The 17,033-nt window shown below is 39.7% G+C and overlaps 1 protein-coding gene across 2 annotated transcripts; it reads right to left on the reverse strand.

Annotated features, from left to right (window-relative positions):
• Window positions 1-363: 363 nt before the first annotated feature.
• On the reverse strand, window positions 364-15,988 carry LOC143468596 (frizzled-5-like). Of its 2 annotated transcripts, none has more exons than XM_076965923.1 (8): window positions 15,342-15,988; window positions 12,793-12,911; window positions 12,215-12,545; window positions 3,470-3,693; window positions 3,021-3,164; window positions 2,765-2,891; window positions 2,389-2,571; window positions 364-2,235 (listed from the first exon to the last, which is right to left on the reverse strand). In XM_076965923.1, the coding sequence occupies exons 1-8, from the start codon at window positions 15,924-15,926 to the stop codon at window positions 943-945; spliced, it is 3,006 nt and encodes a 1,001-aa protein (XP_076822038.1). In that variant the 5' UTR covers window positions 15,927-15,988; the 3' UTR covers window positions 364-942. The 2 variants fall into 2 exon arrangements, with proteins under 2 accessions (XP_076822038.1, XP_076822036.1); XM_076965921.1 differs by having other exon boundaries at window positions 2,377-2,571.
• Window positions 15,989-17,033: the final 1,045 nt, after the last annotated feature.

Consider the following 17,033-nt stretch of genomic DNA (forward strand, 5'->3'; position numbering starts at 1 on the left):
AACAGTAAAGTATCCATAACAATATACTTAAAAAGGTCAAGGTCTCTGCCTTAATCCCAATGCCGGGATAATCCAAATTGCTTAATAAGAAACCTTTTTGGTAACGTCCAAACTACAAAAAGTTCTCAAAAATATTCTCAATTGTCGGTGTTAATGAGAATTTTCCGTTTTTGCTCCGCTATCTCTTGTGTATATGGAGGCATAAATCCGTTTTAAATATAGTTTCGTGTTCCCAGACAGTGGGGACCAGTTCGTTAACCAGCTAATCAGCAGCAACTCGTAAACGTTGCAACTGGACTAATCGTTTGGCTTTCAACCATTACGTATGTACAACCACAACGGAATAACCAGTAGGCCTACCTGTAAAAGTTTTGCGCGTTTTAATAAAAGATAAATATCGATACAAACACATTAAATCATGAAAATATTTATCACAACCACTTACAATTAAACAATCTTGGCAGTATCACACGAGGACGGGTGTGTAAAAGGATTACTAATACGGAGTTTTCGCAAAAAGGCCGGACATATACTAAAGCCTCGCTGAAAACAACAGTAAGTAAAATAAACGGTCCTTACGCCAATTGAAATTTCTAATCAAACAACTATTTCTTAATTACGACCGATTAAAGTTTTTAATACATCTTCAACGCAAGTAAAAAGAATATTGGCACAAGGTTAATCGCATGAGGTTGGTACATTCGAACGTTAAAAGACTGATAAAGTTAACTGGTGAGCACTGCTACCGACTACAAAAAAATGGCATGGGATATGGACAAGGAATAATCGATTGGCCCACGCGTTAGCAATCATTTTGTAGAACAATTGCATCCAAGCTTAGAAGAAAAGCAAATTACAGTGTTTCTGTGAAGGGCTTTTCAATTACAATAAATAATATGAGAAGAATAGGAAAAAGCAAAACAAAGAAGAAGCGAAACTTTGTCACCGTCTAAGCGGTGTATGGTTGACAGGAGAGCTCCTATCCGCAGGAGGAGAACTTCGAAACTTTCGAAGGGGATCTTGAAGGAGAAGAGATCTTGAGGTACTCGAATCGTGGGAAGAGTGCCTGTGCTTTAAGGATGGAGTCCTCCGGTGTCCTTTGCCTTGGCAAGAGCAGGGAGAGTCGAGATGATGGTGATGATGGATGTGCTGGATCTTGCTTAATGCAGGATCACCCTCCTGGAAAACATTTGAGCTTCCGTTCTCGAGAAGAGCTAAAGACTGATCGCAGTACATGCAGCAAGGAAGAACACCGATCTCGGAATGATTTGAGAGCTGGCGAGAGAGAGGTCGCCCATTCATGCTTCGCTTTGAATGGCAGGAGTGGGGGTAAGGAAGTTGACAATATTTATATTGGCAATTCGTACAAGTTGGATGATGCTTAGAAGCGTTAGAACTGGAGTAGGACATCCCTGGCGGTAAAGAATCCTGGATCAGCCGGTTATAGAGCATGCCGTCATTATTTAGGTCAACACCACTTGGCATCATTTGCTTACAGCAACTGTCTTGGGAACAGGGATAGTTCGAAATGCTGCCGTTACTAAATGTCTTGCTCCGTTGTCCAGCGGAATAATCGGAAATGTTTGGCGACTCCCCAATTAGATACTTGCTTCGTGTTTCGTTCTTCCTCTTAACGTCCATTGGAGAGTTGATCTCTTGCTCTGCAAGTCCATGAAGTCGGGCAGTGTTGACATCATCTCGAGAGTTCCCGTTTCTGGAAAATTCATACATAATCGACTCTTCCTCTGCTGCTTCCGGATCACTCGTTCCTTCTAAATTACTTCTTTCCTGACAAGAAACGCTGTTGGAGCTTGGACTCGCATCGACTGTCATCTCAGAAGAGTCCGTGTTAAAGTTTCCCTTCATTTTTCTCGTTTTAAACCGGGATAGAATCCCAGTAGGTCCGCAGATGCATCCGAAACAACGGATGTAGAATCTCTTCCAGGACGTTATAGTCTTTCCTGTGCATATCCACACAACGTTCGTGATCCCGATGATGAGAGACATGGAATACTTAACGATGAAGACCGCAAACTCCGGCCTGGATGCTGCACTGTACAAGCATCTTGCGTTAGTGGCTGGGGATCTGCAGTTGTAAGCTCTTGACCACTTCCGTCTATTCTGTAGTTCGTAAAAATAGCAAGCCAGCAACGCCGCAGATGGTATCATGTAGAGAAGAGAGAATAATCCTATCCTTCCCATTAGCTTTTCCAGAGTATCTGCCTTTTTACCAACCTAAGTATTACAAAAGAGACTTTACAAGAGCACCTCACGACTGTTTAAAATAAAAACGATTCTTTAGATGCTTTCTTCTTAAAACTGATGTCAATACAATCTTAACCCCGAGAAAACTAAATTTTAAATTTTCTTGCTTACCATTGCACTTGCCTTTTTAATGGACGTTCTAATTCGAAAGAGGTTAAGGAATCCCAGGAAAAGAAAGAGCGCTCCGAGCACTAGATAGACGAGAAGAGGCGCGATTACAAACGCTCGAAGGCTGCTCGTGCTTTCGTTACCAACGTAGCAAATTCCAGACAATGAATCGCCATCCACTCTCGACATAGCAAGAACCTAATTTTAAAAAGAGCTAAATGTTAGTTTGAAAAACGACGCCATATCAATTTGCTTTTCACTTTTCACGCAAATAAAATTTCAAAGTCTTTCTTGTTACCCGCTGGATGTCGCTTCAATGCAGTAAACACAACAATCCAAAGAATGAAGTTTTTTCTTATAGTTTAACCATGCCTTGGTAAATGTGTCTCACCGTAATGCTTTTAAGCGCTGGTATAAGCCAAGCAGCGGCGTGATAATACTGAGAGTAGCTGGCAATGGCCTCACTGCCCCACTTTAATCCCGCCGCCAGGAACCATGTTAGAGAAAGTATAACCCACCTAGAAATTGCATTTCACTTGTAAACAAATGGATTTACCGCGCTTTTAGGGTTCAAATTAGCCTACATACTTGTCGTGACCTTAGGACTAACACATAGATCTTTGCCGATTAAATATTACCCCGCTTACCACAAGGCGCCAGCCATTCCAAAGAAATAGACCAACAGAAAGACCATACTGCATAGGAATGGACCAGTTGTGCTGTAAAGCACGTGATCGGAGTTCCAGGCGCAAGCCACGGCCTCATGGCCAGCGACCACTCGTAATAAAAATCTGTGCAAAGAAATTTTTAATAGTTAAAAGATCGAAAACTATGTTACATTCAAGATGCGGTATCAAAGATTAATATAAGGCATAGAATAGAATGATATAGAATGATAACATGGTATTGGTGGAAATATGCCACTTAACAATGAAATATTGAAAATATTCAGTTAAACAGTCATAATTGAAACTCTACTAACTATATAATTGGAGTATACTTTCACCGCAAACTTTCCATAGTTTAATAAAGGCGTTCAAGTTGTCGTTTTTTTCAAGCACATGGTTGAAAATTAAGAAAGCGTGCACACACTTACCCGACGCTGACAAACATGTAACAGGCGGACAGAAATATTATTGGCCTTTCGGGATATTTGAATCGCTCGGTATCAATGAGGAATGTGCTGACAGTAACAAGGGTTACCGTAAAGCACACAACCGACCAGGCGGTAATCCACGACTGGGCCGATTTGCGGCGATCTTCACTGAAATAAGGCGACTTGCAAGGCATGGCGCAGTTAAGCACACCACCTGTTTGGACCTGAAATCAAAATAATAGAGTGCTTAATCACACAATTCGGCGGACATTGGTTATGCCTTGAAACAAATTAAAATGACGGACATTGAATATTTCGATCTGGTTTAAAAAAACGTAAACTGTTTTCTAATGACAGATGTTTTAAGCATGAGAGATATTTTCATCTAAAGTTTCAAAGGTTCACAACATAAGAGAACGCGCAGGGCCGCAAAAACTTCACCACATGTCGAAAGAAGCCATTTTACATGCTTATGCAAGGTGACGGCTTGTCATTTTTAACGAGAAAATACAACACTAAAAGGAATTCCATAGGGAATTATAAAGCCTTCTCAGCACGTGCCAGGACGAGCAGAAAGCAAGTTCACTTTCATCGCTTCCCAGCTATAAAAAGATTATACACGGAAGGAAATTGAGAGGTCACATGACTTGAAAGGAGCATAACACAATGCGGCGGCGCTATTAGTGACCCGACGACATGCCGTACCTGGCCCGTAAAAACTTCCACGCATCAACGAAGTTATAAAAGAAAGAAGCAACAAACGACCTTATTGGAAATAGATGATGTAATCATTGAGAAGAGACCACCCATTAGAGAACAAATAAATACTTCGAGCTATAGCACAGAATCACTTGACGCCGAGTAACTGCAACAAAACACCACCAAAAGGAAGCTCTTTTAAATATAGCATGGGTGCTATATATATAACAAACGTCACTTTGAATATCATAAATATCAGATTGAAATAAATAACTTAATTCCTATTTCCATGGTTGGGTATTATCAATTGTTATACCACTGTGCGTGGAATTTGGCGGATTGATTCAATACTGGAAGACACAACGAACGCACAATAAGACTAGAGGGATGCTATGGCGAAACAATAATATTTTCATTTCTCACAATGAAGTTTGTTGATACGGTCATTTCAATCCGATATACCGGATAGGATTGTTGTAACAACCTCCGTGCTTTCATGTTGAAAGAGTGTAGCGATCCATGCCTTCAGATCTTGGACCTGAAGTTCCTACCGTAATGTCTCGGTTAAGTTGGTGCAACATCGTCAACACGGCCTGGTTCTCACACACGCATAAGACTGCACTGCTATGCAGTTGGGGTCAGGTCAAACACTGCGAAAGTTTCAGGTAACCGCCATGTATGATATTGTGTGGTGTTTGTGGCGGTTATGTTAAACATTTACCGATGGGGATAACTTTATTAAAATTAGGTATAGTGGTCGCGTGGGTGTGCACTTAGAAAGCATTTCTTGGCCCAACATAGCAAGTATAGGCTTTTGATGGGCCTCAGGTGTTGGCCTGGACTGGTACGCCTACCATTGTGGTCAAATGAAAGACTTATTGCTAAAAACATTTAAACAATTTCAGAGAAGTATCGACGTTTGCTATAAAACGAATGAACCCATTCTCGGTTAATTGCCTTGGAAAGTGTTTCGTCACCACGGTTAAAATATGAAAAATAATCCAGCAATACTAGACCAAGAAAAATTGAAGACAAATCATTCCTTTCCTTTAAGCATACTCGTATGTACGTTCGTTTGACGAGAATCGTTTTGCCGCTTTTGGCATAAAAAGCATTAAATTACCTGTTGCTAGACAAGGAATTGCTGACCGTACGAAAAAATACTGTGATTTGTAAACTTTGCAAATTCAAAGTTTTTAGCTATTATCCTACTCTGATTTTATGTGAAGATGAATGAAATTGATGATGAATGAGATTTGATGTGAAGTAAATCATAGCTTTTGAAAGCAAACGAGCGTTCCACGTCGGGGCAGCGTTAATAATAACCCAACTTCTGTCCACGGTGACGTACGAAATTACTTAGTCAAGAGTCTAGACCAAACATACAACGGCATATCAAGGCGGGCAGGCTCGACAAATTTCCAGCCTAATACGCTAACCACCTGAAACAGTAGACCGCGTCATGTAACGGAATAAGGGAAAAAGACTACCCTTATTGGAACCGAATGTGCTTTTGACCGCCAGTTTCAATTTCTCTGCCCATAGTTCGATGACCTTTGCTTACGATGGAGTAAACGTTTGGAATTTAAGTGAAAAAACGTGTACTACACGATGCCTTACCAAGGTGCTATCGTGTCCTAGACAGATTTACCATAAAACATAACAAGATCGCGATGTATTACGTCACTAGTCTCATCTCAGAGCGCGAGTTGTTTATCGTTCGACGGGTACAGCTTCCACAAGTTCGAAATACACGCAGGTGTCCAGTCATATACGTTTGTCATGGTGATGTTATAATCATACTTGATAACATGTTTGTGAGTTAATCGTATAGGCCATTAACAACTCATTAGCTTCTGCCGCTAAGCTTAAGCGCTGACATCGTAATAGTATTTATAACTTATTCAAGAAAATGTGAGCATCTTACAGAAAGCTTATTCCTCAAGAGACAGGCCAACTTTAAAACTCACTCTGTTTTGTATCGAGCAAAAAACTCAATATGCTTTCGGAGAGGTTCATGGACATTTGAGCCGAATAATCTTTAAGCATTTGACCGCAACGAATGCACTTAACACACCGCTACTGACAAACAAATTTCACGATTAGTTGTGGTCGTGGAAGAATCACAATCGTACGTTGTGCGTCGTCTATCTCTATTATTCGCAGCTGGCACACACAGTTATCAGGGTGTGAAACGGTTTAGAGAAACGTATTTGTACAACATGTCTAATCCAATTAGGTACCTGGATTTAAAACGATTTGGAGAGAGAATTACAACCCTTTTTGACATTTGACCCGTAAAATCACGTCATAAAATCCATAAACGTACTCCTAAGATGTGACAGATGTTCGGTCCTATAAAAAGGTCACTCGCCTTTAGGGGTTTGGTATTTGCTGGACATAATGGGGGTCAGCGTGTAGGGATAATATAATTGTCTCGTACATTAATGTCACAGTTTCCAAAGTTTCGTTTTATTTTTAGTAAGATGGACCTTTGGTACGTACAAGTCGCAAATCAACAGCTAATGAGATATTAGCTATATACACTCAAACGGAAACCAATACAGACTGCATATGTCAAGAAATTGCTAGCCAAGCAAAGCATAAAGTTATGGTCACAGACCGACTATTTCTGAAGTAAAGTTAATTAATCGCCAGTTAATATAAACACTTCAGCTCTACGACGAAAAATTCCGTCTTCAAAACTGTGACCATAAACAAACCTTCCCATTCTTTACATGAAGTCTAGGGTATGAGTTAAACGATGGCCTTGCTGGTTTAATTCTCCCGAATCTGTTTGGTTTGTGTAAAAACATATATGTCGGTGAGGTATTTCTGCTGTAGATTATGGCTGGAGAAACAATGCGCCCAAGCTAGTTCACAAAGCAACAATTATGGCAATACCGATGGTGTGTAATACGACAGCGATGCTTCATTTTAACCCGTTAAGTGCTGACAGGGTTTGTTGTGATTGCAGGTACAGGCTCGGTCTGTTATTTACCGGTGTTTACCGGTAAATTTTAATTAACAAGCTCCGCTCTAGTCCTGCCACAAAAACTCGTTGTTTTACAGACCAAAATAAATTAATCGGCGCCAAAAACAAGCGGGGGCACTCGGGGTAATTAATTAAAGGACGGACGTTATAACGCTAACGTTGGTTTTCTAAACAAACGAGGTATAGGTTGCTTGACACATGTTGCCGTGAGTCAGAACGACTGTGAGTTTTAATCCTTTCTTGGGTCAAGCTGAAATAAATTATTTTCTGGTCTTCACTGAACAACAATGTCCGAGACACGGAATACGGCCTGCGTGCGTTATGATCAACGACGGTATTCTTCGATGTTCATGATTCAAAATGGTCAAACTATAAACCAATTTTATTATTTTACATTACAAACCCCGTGAGTTAGCTGCCTTTGTGACATCACTTTAGTTTTACAAAAAAACATTGATGAATTCCTCTGCTGCGTTCATTGCATTGATTTTTTTGGTGGTTTAATTCCGTTTATAAAAGTCGCCCACAAGGCAACTATCAGCTCACAAAGCGAAAAAGACGGAGAATCTCAGCAGAAAGTTACGTATTTCAAATTCATTCCACCCCGATTTCAACCGGTTTAATCCGGAATGAACAATACAAACAGCTTAATTAACGACAACAAACCTAGCTCGTTTACATGCAGATGATATCAATAGAAATCTTATTCAAACAAAAACTGTTTGTTATAAATGCAAATGGTCGAGATGGTTTTCAGGTAAACTTAGTGGCCAAAATTTGCGCACGACACCGCGAAGTTATTTAACGTTTAAACGGCAAGTGACGGGGACTATCGGCGTAATAAACAGTGGGAAATACCGGGCGACAGTTCAGTTAAGAAACTCCAGCACTTCGGAGTTATTTTCTCCACCTTTATTGCTTCTCTGTAAAACTTCGATATCACAGGACTGTGTTGATACACGAAACGAAGTATTAGCGCCTGAAGCTGCTAAACACTGCGTTCGTGCGACGTTTCCTCTGCATTTTTAATTAATTGCCCGTGGTAATAAAGCAATGCGTACTTATGTTAAGACTATGCCGCCTTCTGGTACTACCACAGCATTCGTTTTTTCAGTTAATGAACAAAATGTCATACGTTATAAAGCACTATAACGTCACTGTCAATCAAATCTTTCACTTTTTAGAAATTAATTAGATTTTTTTTATCAGTATGAGTATGTTTCTATTTTAAATTTGCGTTCATTTAAGCATGCTTATAAGACGATGTAAAACTAACTCAAAAATTCTTAAGTCAAAGCAAGAAATTGACCAAGTTTAAACCTCGTTTTGAAGAAACTTTGCAAAACAATAATTTGAAAAATAAATGCAGTAAACCTGCGCGTGAGCAAAAACGTAGACTGTCGCAGAATTACTGCAGCAGTACATCCAATACTCTATACTACTACAGGCTGTTAGGAAGTTTAAACCCCGGTATCAACCTATAGGGTAACAATCGATGGGTTAAACTAATCGCGCAAAAAACACCAACAACGGCATCTGAAAGACATGGCCATAACACCGCTATATCGTACAAGCAAGTGTGGCTTGGGTTTTGGCTGAATAAACGAGTAATCGGCCCCATAATGTCGGTGGCAGATCAGGTGGATTATAAGCATAAAGGAATGTCCCTGAAACCTAATCTATCAGTTCGATTCTCCTGGAATATATACAATCGTGACGTAAGAATAGTCGGATGATTCAAACGCAATTAGACGAGTGATTGACCAATGAGACGAAGCTAGGGCTGGCGGTCTCGTATTTTAACCCAAACTCACCAAACCGCAGTTTATCGTGCAGTAAAAAAGTCACGCAAAAGGTTGATTAAGTTCCTACGAATTGCCCCAATGCCCTTAAAAACATTGCCGCCGCACACAACGAAAGCCGGAGACTGAGACGGCCCTCTCCGGTTTGTCCTTGAAATCTCTCGAGGAACGAGCTTAGGCGTGTCCATTGACAGCTGTTATCGACAATCAACGAAGAAATTAAGACCTCTAACATTTTCAGTTCATTATCTCGTGGTACTATATTTTGTGGGATGTAATAAGTGCTCTTTATGACAAGCCGCACTTAAAGTTTTGAAAAGCTATGGATTCTGAAGCTATATGAAGTAACTAATGAAAATTAATGACAACGTTAGTTGCACGATTATAATACAGTACTTGGAAATATTGCAAACTTAATTAGAAATGAATTTCCACAAACAAGTTACTTTTCGTGCGAAAACACAAAATCAAGTCGTGTGACTTTTTCGTAATTGCATTTCGATTGCGCTCAAATACGTAATTGCTACGTTTCACTTAGCCACATAGACGATCAACGCAATTTAGCTTTTACCACAATCTTCTTAATAGAATTTGTTGTGAAAAATGGCAACGTATGGTGATTTTGGTGGTTGAGGTTTCACTAATTTACGCTTGGCGTGTTCAAAAATGGTTGCTGCGTGTGTTCGTTTGCATCAAAACAACAGGAAGCAAGTAAAGTATGAGCAAGATGGAATTGTTTTTGCAACAAGTAAAATTTCCATGAAAACCTTGCACGGACCTGTTAACACAAAGCCGTAACACAACCAAAAGATTATTAGAACAACGAGTTTCTTTTCAAATTCTGACATACACGTTAGTAAGAAAGTTCTGAAATTATTTGCAATTTTGCCGCTGACTAAATTTAGAGCAGCATTTAAAAAACTCTAGAGCCTGATGGTGTAAAACATTTAAAACCAGGGCAAGAAGAAGCACCTTAAAAATATGGCGACCACCCCGGTGAAAAAAAGGGTTTGTTAACCAAATTAATTACTTTCTTGCGGGGTGGCATACATTTTATGGTTCATTGAGATCATGCATGGGGAATTGGGTATTAGTAAACAGAAGCCCTTCCATCACTGTTTGCTGATATATAACTCTCCAAACAAAAGCGGAATCTTTACCTGGAATGTGTCATTTGCTTATGTCGCACGCTTAAATGAATAGACAAAGAGATTAGTCCACGAAAATAACCGGCAATTATTCTACGCCTGGAACTAACGATTTGTGGTTATTTGCTATAGGAGAAACCTTCCACTCTGGTTCGAAGTTTGAACGAGATGAAAACAACGAAAGTGTCAATGAACTAGATTAGAGTTATTGTTCATCAAGACAAAACACAACGATAAAGCGTTGGTAGGACACGTTCGAAACGGGGGTATGCATTAGCAGAGAAATTGTTTTCAAACTTGGTGATAATGTTAACGGATGCGCTGGAAACAGAAAACAACGCCAGAGTTTCCATTCAGCTTTGATGACCCCGACGAGAAAGGAGTCACGACACCCACACAGAGGGGTGAGTTAAGGGGCCCGTTTCGCTTCAGTTCGCTGCAAATCGACCAATCAACTATACCTGGCACCAAAATGCTAAAATGACGGATGGCACCCTTCGGCCGCGAATAACAAAACGACTTTATTTCGGTGGAAAAATTCCGCAAAGAATAACAAAAGATCGATTGGGCACTGATGAATCACTTAGGGGCCGCTAGCGATCTGTGTATGTCGCTCTTAGAGTTTCACCAAAATCTATATCACTGTATAGGTGCTGTTTGCAGATGACCGATCTTAAGTGTTTGAACGCGCCGACCCCAAATGATCCATGCAAATGACAGGATGATCGATTGGGGCAAATTATTCTTCCTCATCAGCACTCGGTTACTAGATAACTGTTTTTGAGGAAATTACTAAGCTTTTGAGAAATGCTTCAGTCGTTGCGAGGGTGCCGTAACGTCTTCATGTGATATCTATGTTTTTACTGCTAATGGTCTTAATGATTCTCGGCCAGTAAAACATCTTGCACTGTAGCGGAATGCTGTACAAGGCGAAATAGAAACTCATTACCACGCTGGATGCTATGACTAAAATCAGCTAAGCATATGACATATGCTTTGATAAACTGAAGTGGGTATAAACTATGTTTGATTTATGCTAATTCAGTGATATTTCCTTTAGCGATGGCTTCATTGACTAAGTCCGATAACAGTGTTTCTAGAAGGGCGCAAATTTCGATATCTAATAATGCGATATGTTTTATCGACGGGAAATCTTTTTCTGAAGCTGAAGTGAGTCGAGAGTTTTAAATAACAACACAAGTGTGAAAATGCATTTGTAATCCGGTATTCACAGTGTTCGTATTCGGATAACTTGAGTGCAGTTCGAGAATTCTTATTCACCAAACAGTTTAATAACTTGCAAACAAACACCTTTCATAAGCGGGAAAGCATTTCATTTACCTAAAACATGTGGCTTAATATTCTATTCGCAGTGCTACATGTAAGAGCGACTTTGCCCGAAAACAAACAGCGTAACAACAGTCGAATCCACACTAGCATCGTTCCCCACCAGGATATTTTACTCATCAAAGAAAAGCGGGACGCAAAGGAGGATATCAGGTCACAAGGATCAAGTGCTGGATGTGTCCTTTTGTCTGATGTGCAATTCACAAGGTGTGTGGATAATTGGAGGCTTAAGAGAGATAGCAACACGAGATAAGGTTTATCTGTTGCTTATAAGCCGGCCTAAAGAAACCTGATACCTTGAATATTTTCAGTCTGTGTGCTGGCGATACGTGACAACTAAGTTGACATGTTGTTGTTAAGATTAGCAACGCATTTTTTCAGGCTATTTTCATTATTGAAAGGACTCAGAACACTCTCGTCTTAGCTTCAGCGAAGAGCTGACAGCATTTTTGCTAATACGCAGCGACATGTTATAGTTTACTTCTCTCCATTCGTTGTGTGTTTTTACCTAATGTATATGTACAAGTTTGATTTTAGGGTAATATATAGAAGGTGATTGTAAGTTTTCTTCAAAATAGATTTAAAATGGAGGACCATACTTAAGCCATGAAAGAAATTGACAGTTTGAGGAGTTAATCAAAAAACTTTTTTGAAAACTTTAAATCTTCAAGTACCGTTTAACAAACACACACCATTCACATAACCCAAAAAAATTGTAAATCTCCCAATTCTATAACCTGCTTTAATTACAAACCTTATAAAACAGAGGATCACTTCGTCCGCTGATGGTCACCATAGGTGGGATGCAGGTGCACTCGCAACCATTTGTGGCCACATATGGAGGATCGGGGAGTCCTGGAGGAGCCGCCGTACGGTTCTGATATAGTTCCTCCTTGGATTGAACACTTCGTGGCATGCTAGGTCTCTCGTTGTCAGCAGGGGTCCGGGACCGATTGAAACTCACACACATCTGGTTGTCGCCAGTAAATTCTGGAAATTTCTCGCACTGAAAATCCTCTGGCCATGGTATGCGGTATTTCTCAAACAACGGTCCGCAACCTTTTCTCGCCCGTTCGCAAATGAATCTATTTTGTCATCAAAACGCAACGTCATAGCGTAGCAATTATTAAATATATTTCAAAGAGAAGTATCGGCCAGTAGAAAAGTAGATTTCTTTAGGTGTAAAGTTTTTTACTTTAAAGATTTAACAAAACTAGCGGCAAGTAACGTAATACTTAATACAACATAATAACGACGTTAAAGTCTGTTAAATCAATATTAGGTGTCGACCGCAGCAATGCTATCTTTCGTTTATGGTAGGATTAACATTACCTGCATGGAGGTAGAAATATGTCGTAGTCTGGCATGCAGATTGGCATATAAATCGAGCAAACCAGTAATATCATTTCTTCTGAACAGTTAACCCGCATAAGTGGTCTAAATTGCACAACCTGCAAAAATATAGGTTATATTGACATTTATTGGTTACGGATTTTTGTTAGCACCAGAGCAAATTATGCATTATATCCAAGTTTTTACGAAGCAAACCAAACTCGAGTTTATTGAGCGAGAAAATATCCTCGGGTCATCGCAGTTGGAAAACGGTAGAAATATGGCTAATAAAAATGTTTAACTTATTTTCCGTACTTTTATTTCATAAACTCTATTGTACAATGTGATTCCTTACTAAAAGAAGGATAAAAAGAAATATTTAAATTCTTGTTTCAATGAATGAAGTAGTTCTCAAAATGGTTGCGTAATCAGAAGTATTTCCAATTGGGAGTGAATTAAATTGAGTATAAACTTATAAAATGCTAGGCTATAGGGATCGTAAAAAGTCAAGCGCGGTAAGTTGTTGGTATTGTATGACTTTACATATTTTGAATGATTAGTAAGAAAGCTGGGTAATTAATCATATACGATCGTTTGCGTGCGAGCAAGCTCATCAGTTCTATGAACAATAGAATCCTATGATTCAACGTTAACGAAATTTTATGGCGCGGGCAATGTACGTAAGCGCAAAATATACACGTCGTTGTCTTACTAATGTTTAAATTAACATACCATTCTCTTATGGGCTGAATCGTTTGTTGGAACCAAGGCTTAGTTATATAATATTTGCATATTGACATTTCGTAATTCACAGAAATAAACATATCAATTCATTTTAATAAAACGAGACAGGGAAGCGCAACGATCACCAGTAACAAGTTTATAAACAAAACAAAGGTGCGCATTAAGAAAAACTTTGCCAACTTCTCAAAGCACCGACTGACGAAACAGCGTCTAGGTGTACTTACGGAAACGCCACGATAACGAACACTGGTTATAGCGCTGGGATGCCCAATTACAGGTTAGGGTGAATGTTTTGGGACGTTGCTTTGATCCTGCCGCCATCTTCCAGTTTGAAAAGGAGTTTTTGTTCAGCAATTTGTTTTGACCCGAACGGTTTTCTGCTTTGTGACGCAGAAATACGAAATAGTGGATGGTCGCGTGACCGCTCCGTCATCATTAATAAAACCCAAACAGATTATGCGAAGAATAGTTTGTTCTACAATGTCGATACTATACTGTCATAACAAAGTTCTTTGTGGGTAAAAAGCAATGTTTAACCGTTGACCCCATCCATTGTCAATCGAAGTAAAATATGCAAAAAAAACGACTCTAACGAAAAAAATCATTATAAAAAAATCAGAAGGGATCATTGAACTCACGTAGAGAAAATTTGCTTGATATCGTGGCAAAAGTCTTAAACCAAACAATTTCAATAAATATTTCACAGCTACAGTACAATATGGCCTCTTTGGCTGCAATTGACCACCAAACAAGACGTAAGCCTTGGTTAAATTCTCTTCGTAGATACAGCAATAAAAACCTTGCAGAACGCGACATGGTTTAGAAAAAGAGCGCCTTCCGCTGTGTATGTCACATTTCAGCAACAAACACAAAGCACTCAGGTGATCAGAATGCGTTTACACCGAGGTCGTTGCTAATTGAAAACGACAGGTTTAAAGACGAAGCGAAGTACAAGATGGCGAAATCCCATCATTAGAAATGTAGTATATCCACGTTTTTTTTTCGCGTTTTCCCCACTGGTGTATATCCGGTACAGTGTAGCGCAGTTTTAATGCGCCCTCTGAAACGCACGCGAAAGAAATATTTCGGCAATTTGGGAATCGGTCACGGTGACAGAAGAGGAAAGTGAAAAGCTTTTTTCGATGATATCGCATGTAAACTATTAAGGTAACAAGCATATATTACTTGCTCTAACCGACACGGTTTATTGTGCCAGAAAAGAAAAAGCGATTTGACGGACAAATAAGTCTTATCCGAAATCATCTCTCCCCAAAACAAGCGCTCAACTACGTAATATACCCAGAAGGCTCAACAAGCCTAGATCGAAATTGTTGATTTTAAAGTTTTTTTTCGCTATACAAGGAGCAAAAGTCGATGAAGCCGTTCTCATTTCGCAGACTGAGAATGTTGAAAAGCTTTGACACCTTAGCACGCTGTCGTCTCCGGTTATGTGTTAATGATACACAAAAACAGCTTTTCACAGCGCTCGCGAATTCGACCACCTTCTACGATTTTTCCTCAGTTATTTGAAAAATGCAGATAGGGCTCCATCACCATATACGGATAAATAAAAAGCTTTATAGATTTGTTGCTCACCTTATGATGATTTTGGCTTGTTTTCCTATACTATAACGATCACAACAATTCATTTTACTGTTAGTACTGCATAAACGTATGGCTAAGCTGTTTTACAAAAGTTCCAGAAAATACGCGCCGCTTGCGTTTACATTGTCTCATATTTCCAAAAATCTCAAAAACAAACAAGTCTAATCGAAACACGAAAAATATTCATAATATTCACTTACGATGGCTGCAGCATCTGATTGCCTGAAGATGTTCGCTGGTGATAAAGTAACATCGGTGAGGTTGTATCCGATATCTTTGCACATGGGTTCATGGAGAGTTTCGCAGCGCGGATGCCGATGTCGAGTTGTTGCTCCGCCGACCATAGGTCTCGATTTTTCCGCCGGTAAACTTGCCGTTACCGACGTCAAAGTCCCGAGCAAATACAATAACATCATAATGACCGAGAATTTCTGGTTGCCGCAAAGCATTTGTCTTGATTTTAAACGCCCGCTTTTGTAGCTTCCCAGAAAGCTCGCTTGCCAAATCCCATGACAAAAATAAGATTTTGTTCGGAGCGCCCAGTGACGGAAAATAGTGCAGTGTCGGTAGTATCTGCTCAAACAGTTCTCCGATTCTTTAGTTGCGTAATTGCAATTGCAGTGGTCATAATCCTGGTAAAAAAATGGACAACTACCGTCCGAAAGCTGATGGTGTTTGCTCTCTATCCAGTTTGTTGCTAAGTCGGTGAGCTTCTGATAACTTAGAGTCCTTTTTGCTTCACAACAGCAGTTGATGCGTTGCTGAGTGCACGGCTGCTGTTCCATGATGTTTCAGGAGGTAATAAGCATCTATACATCGCTTACACCAAGCCTACTTTACAACATTACCTTCTGAGAAAAGAAAAAAGAAATTACAACATGGCTCCACGTAATTTTTTTGCTGCAGCAATCCTTAACTTTTATCACCCTCTTAATAAGTCTAACATTCTGTCTTTGACGACTGGGCGTTTGGAGTCTTGGTGTCTCGGTATGTCACTGGGTATTAGGCGTTGATTCGTAAACGGGCGCCTGGTCTAATTCCTACAAGCACGTTTGACAAGTTTGATAAACCTTCGGTTTGTACAAAAATGCTTAAACACAAGTCGCATTTGAAGCAGACACGTTGATAAACAAAACTGCAGTTGAACAAGAAGTATACGACTGAACTGACTGATCATATTCTTGCTGCAGCAGTCAAATATGTTAACTTACTAAATCCAGCAGTTTAATTAACGCTGAACTATTTGCGAAACGTGAGTTAGATTAACTGATTTGACAATAACAAGTTTGACCAATGCTATTCCGCGCTTTTTTCCTCCAAAAATCGCGCAATCTCACTTGTGCGCCCCGAGCCTTCGCATAAACAATTCCCTTTCTGCGGTGCGGTTGCCGGGCAACGCTTGATTGGAAACCGCTTGCGCCTATGGGCGCTTATACGCTCTATCTAGCATGTCTATCTCACACTATACAAGGAAATCGTGGCAATTTCTTTCGACTTGAGCCTTAAATTGAGAAAAGGTTTTGTCAACACTTTCTGAAAAGCGTTAAGTCGAAGGGTTGTCGATTCCTGAATAAAACTTGATTGTCATTCGGGTGTTACGGGCACAAGATAAAATGAACAAAATGAATTTGCTATATCGCTCTGCGAATAAGGAAACGTCATATTTGGTTAACGATCGTACTTTGGATGCAAAATTTAAGTGTACATCATTATATTGTATCATTATATATTACATTGTATCATTGTATTATCATATATAAGGGTTATATTTGGGCGCAAATCGTTTAAACTGACTTCGGTAGCGAATTTTACGCAGCGATCTTTAGTAGGTTTTTCAGTTATTTTAAACCGCGTATATACGCTGGTACAACAAAAATATTGAAAACTGATTT

This window comes from Clavelina lepadiformis, chromosome 8 (genome assembly GCF_947623445.1).
Source record: "Clavelina lepadiformis chromosome 8, kaClaLepa1.1, whole genome shotgun sequence".
Classification (NCBI taxonomy): domain Eukaryota; kingdom Metazoa; phylum Chordata; class Ascidiacea; order Aplousobranchia; family Clavelinidae; genus Clavelina; species Clavelina lepadiformis.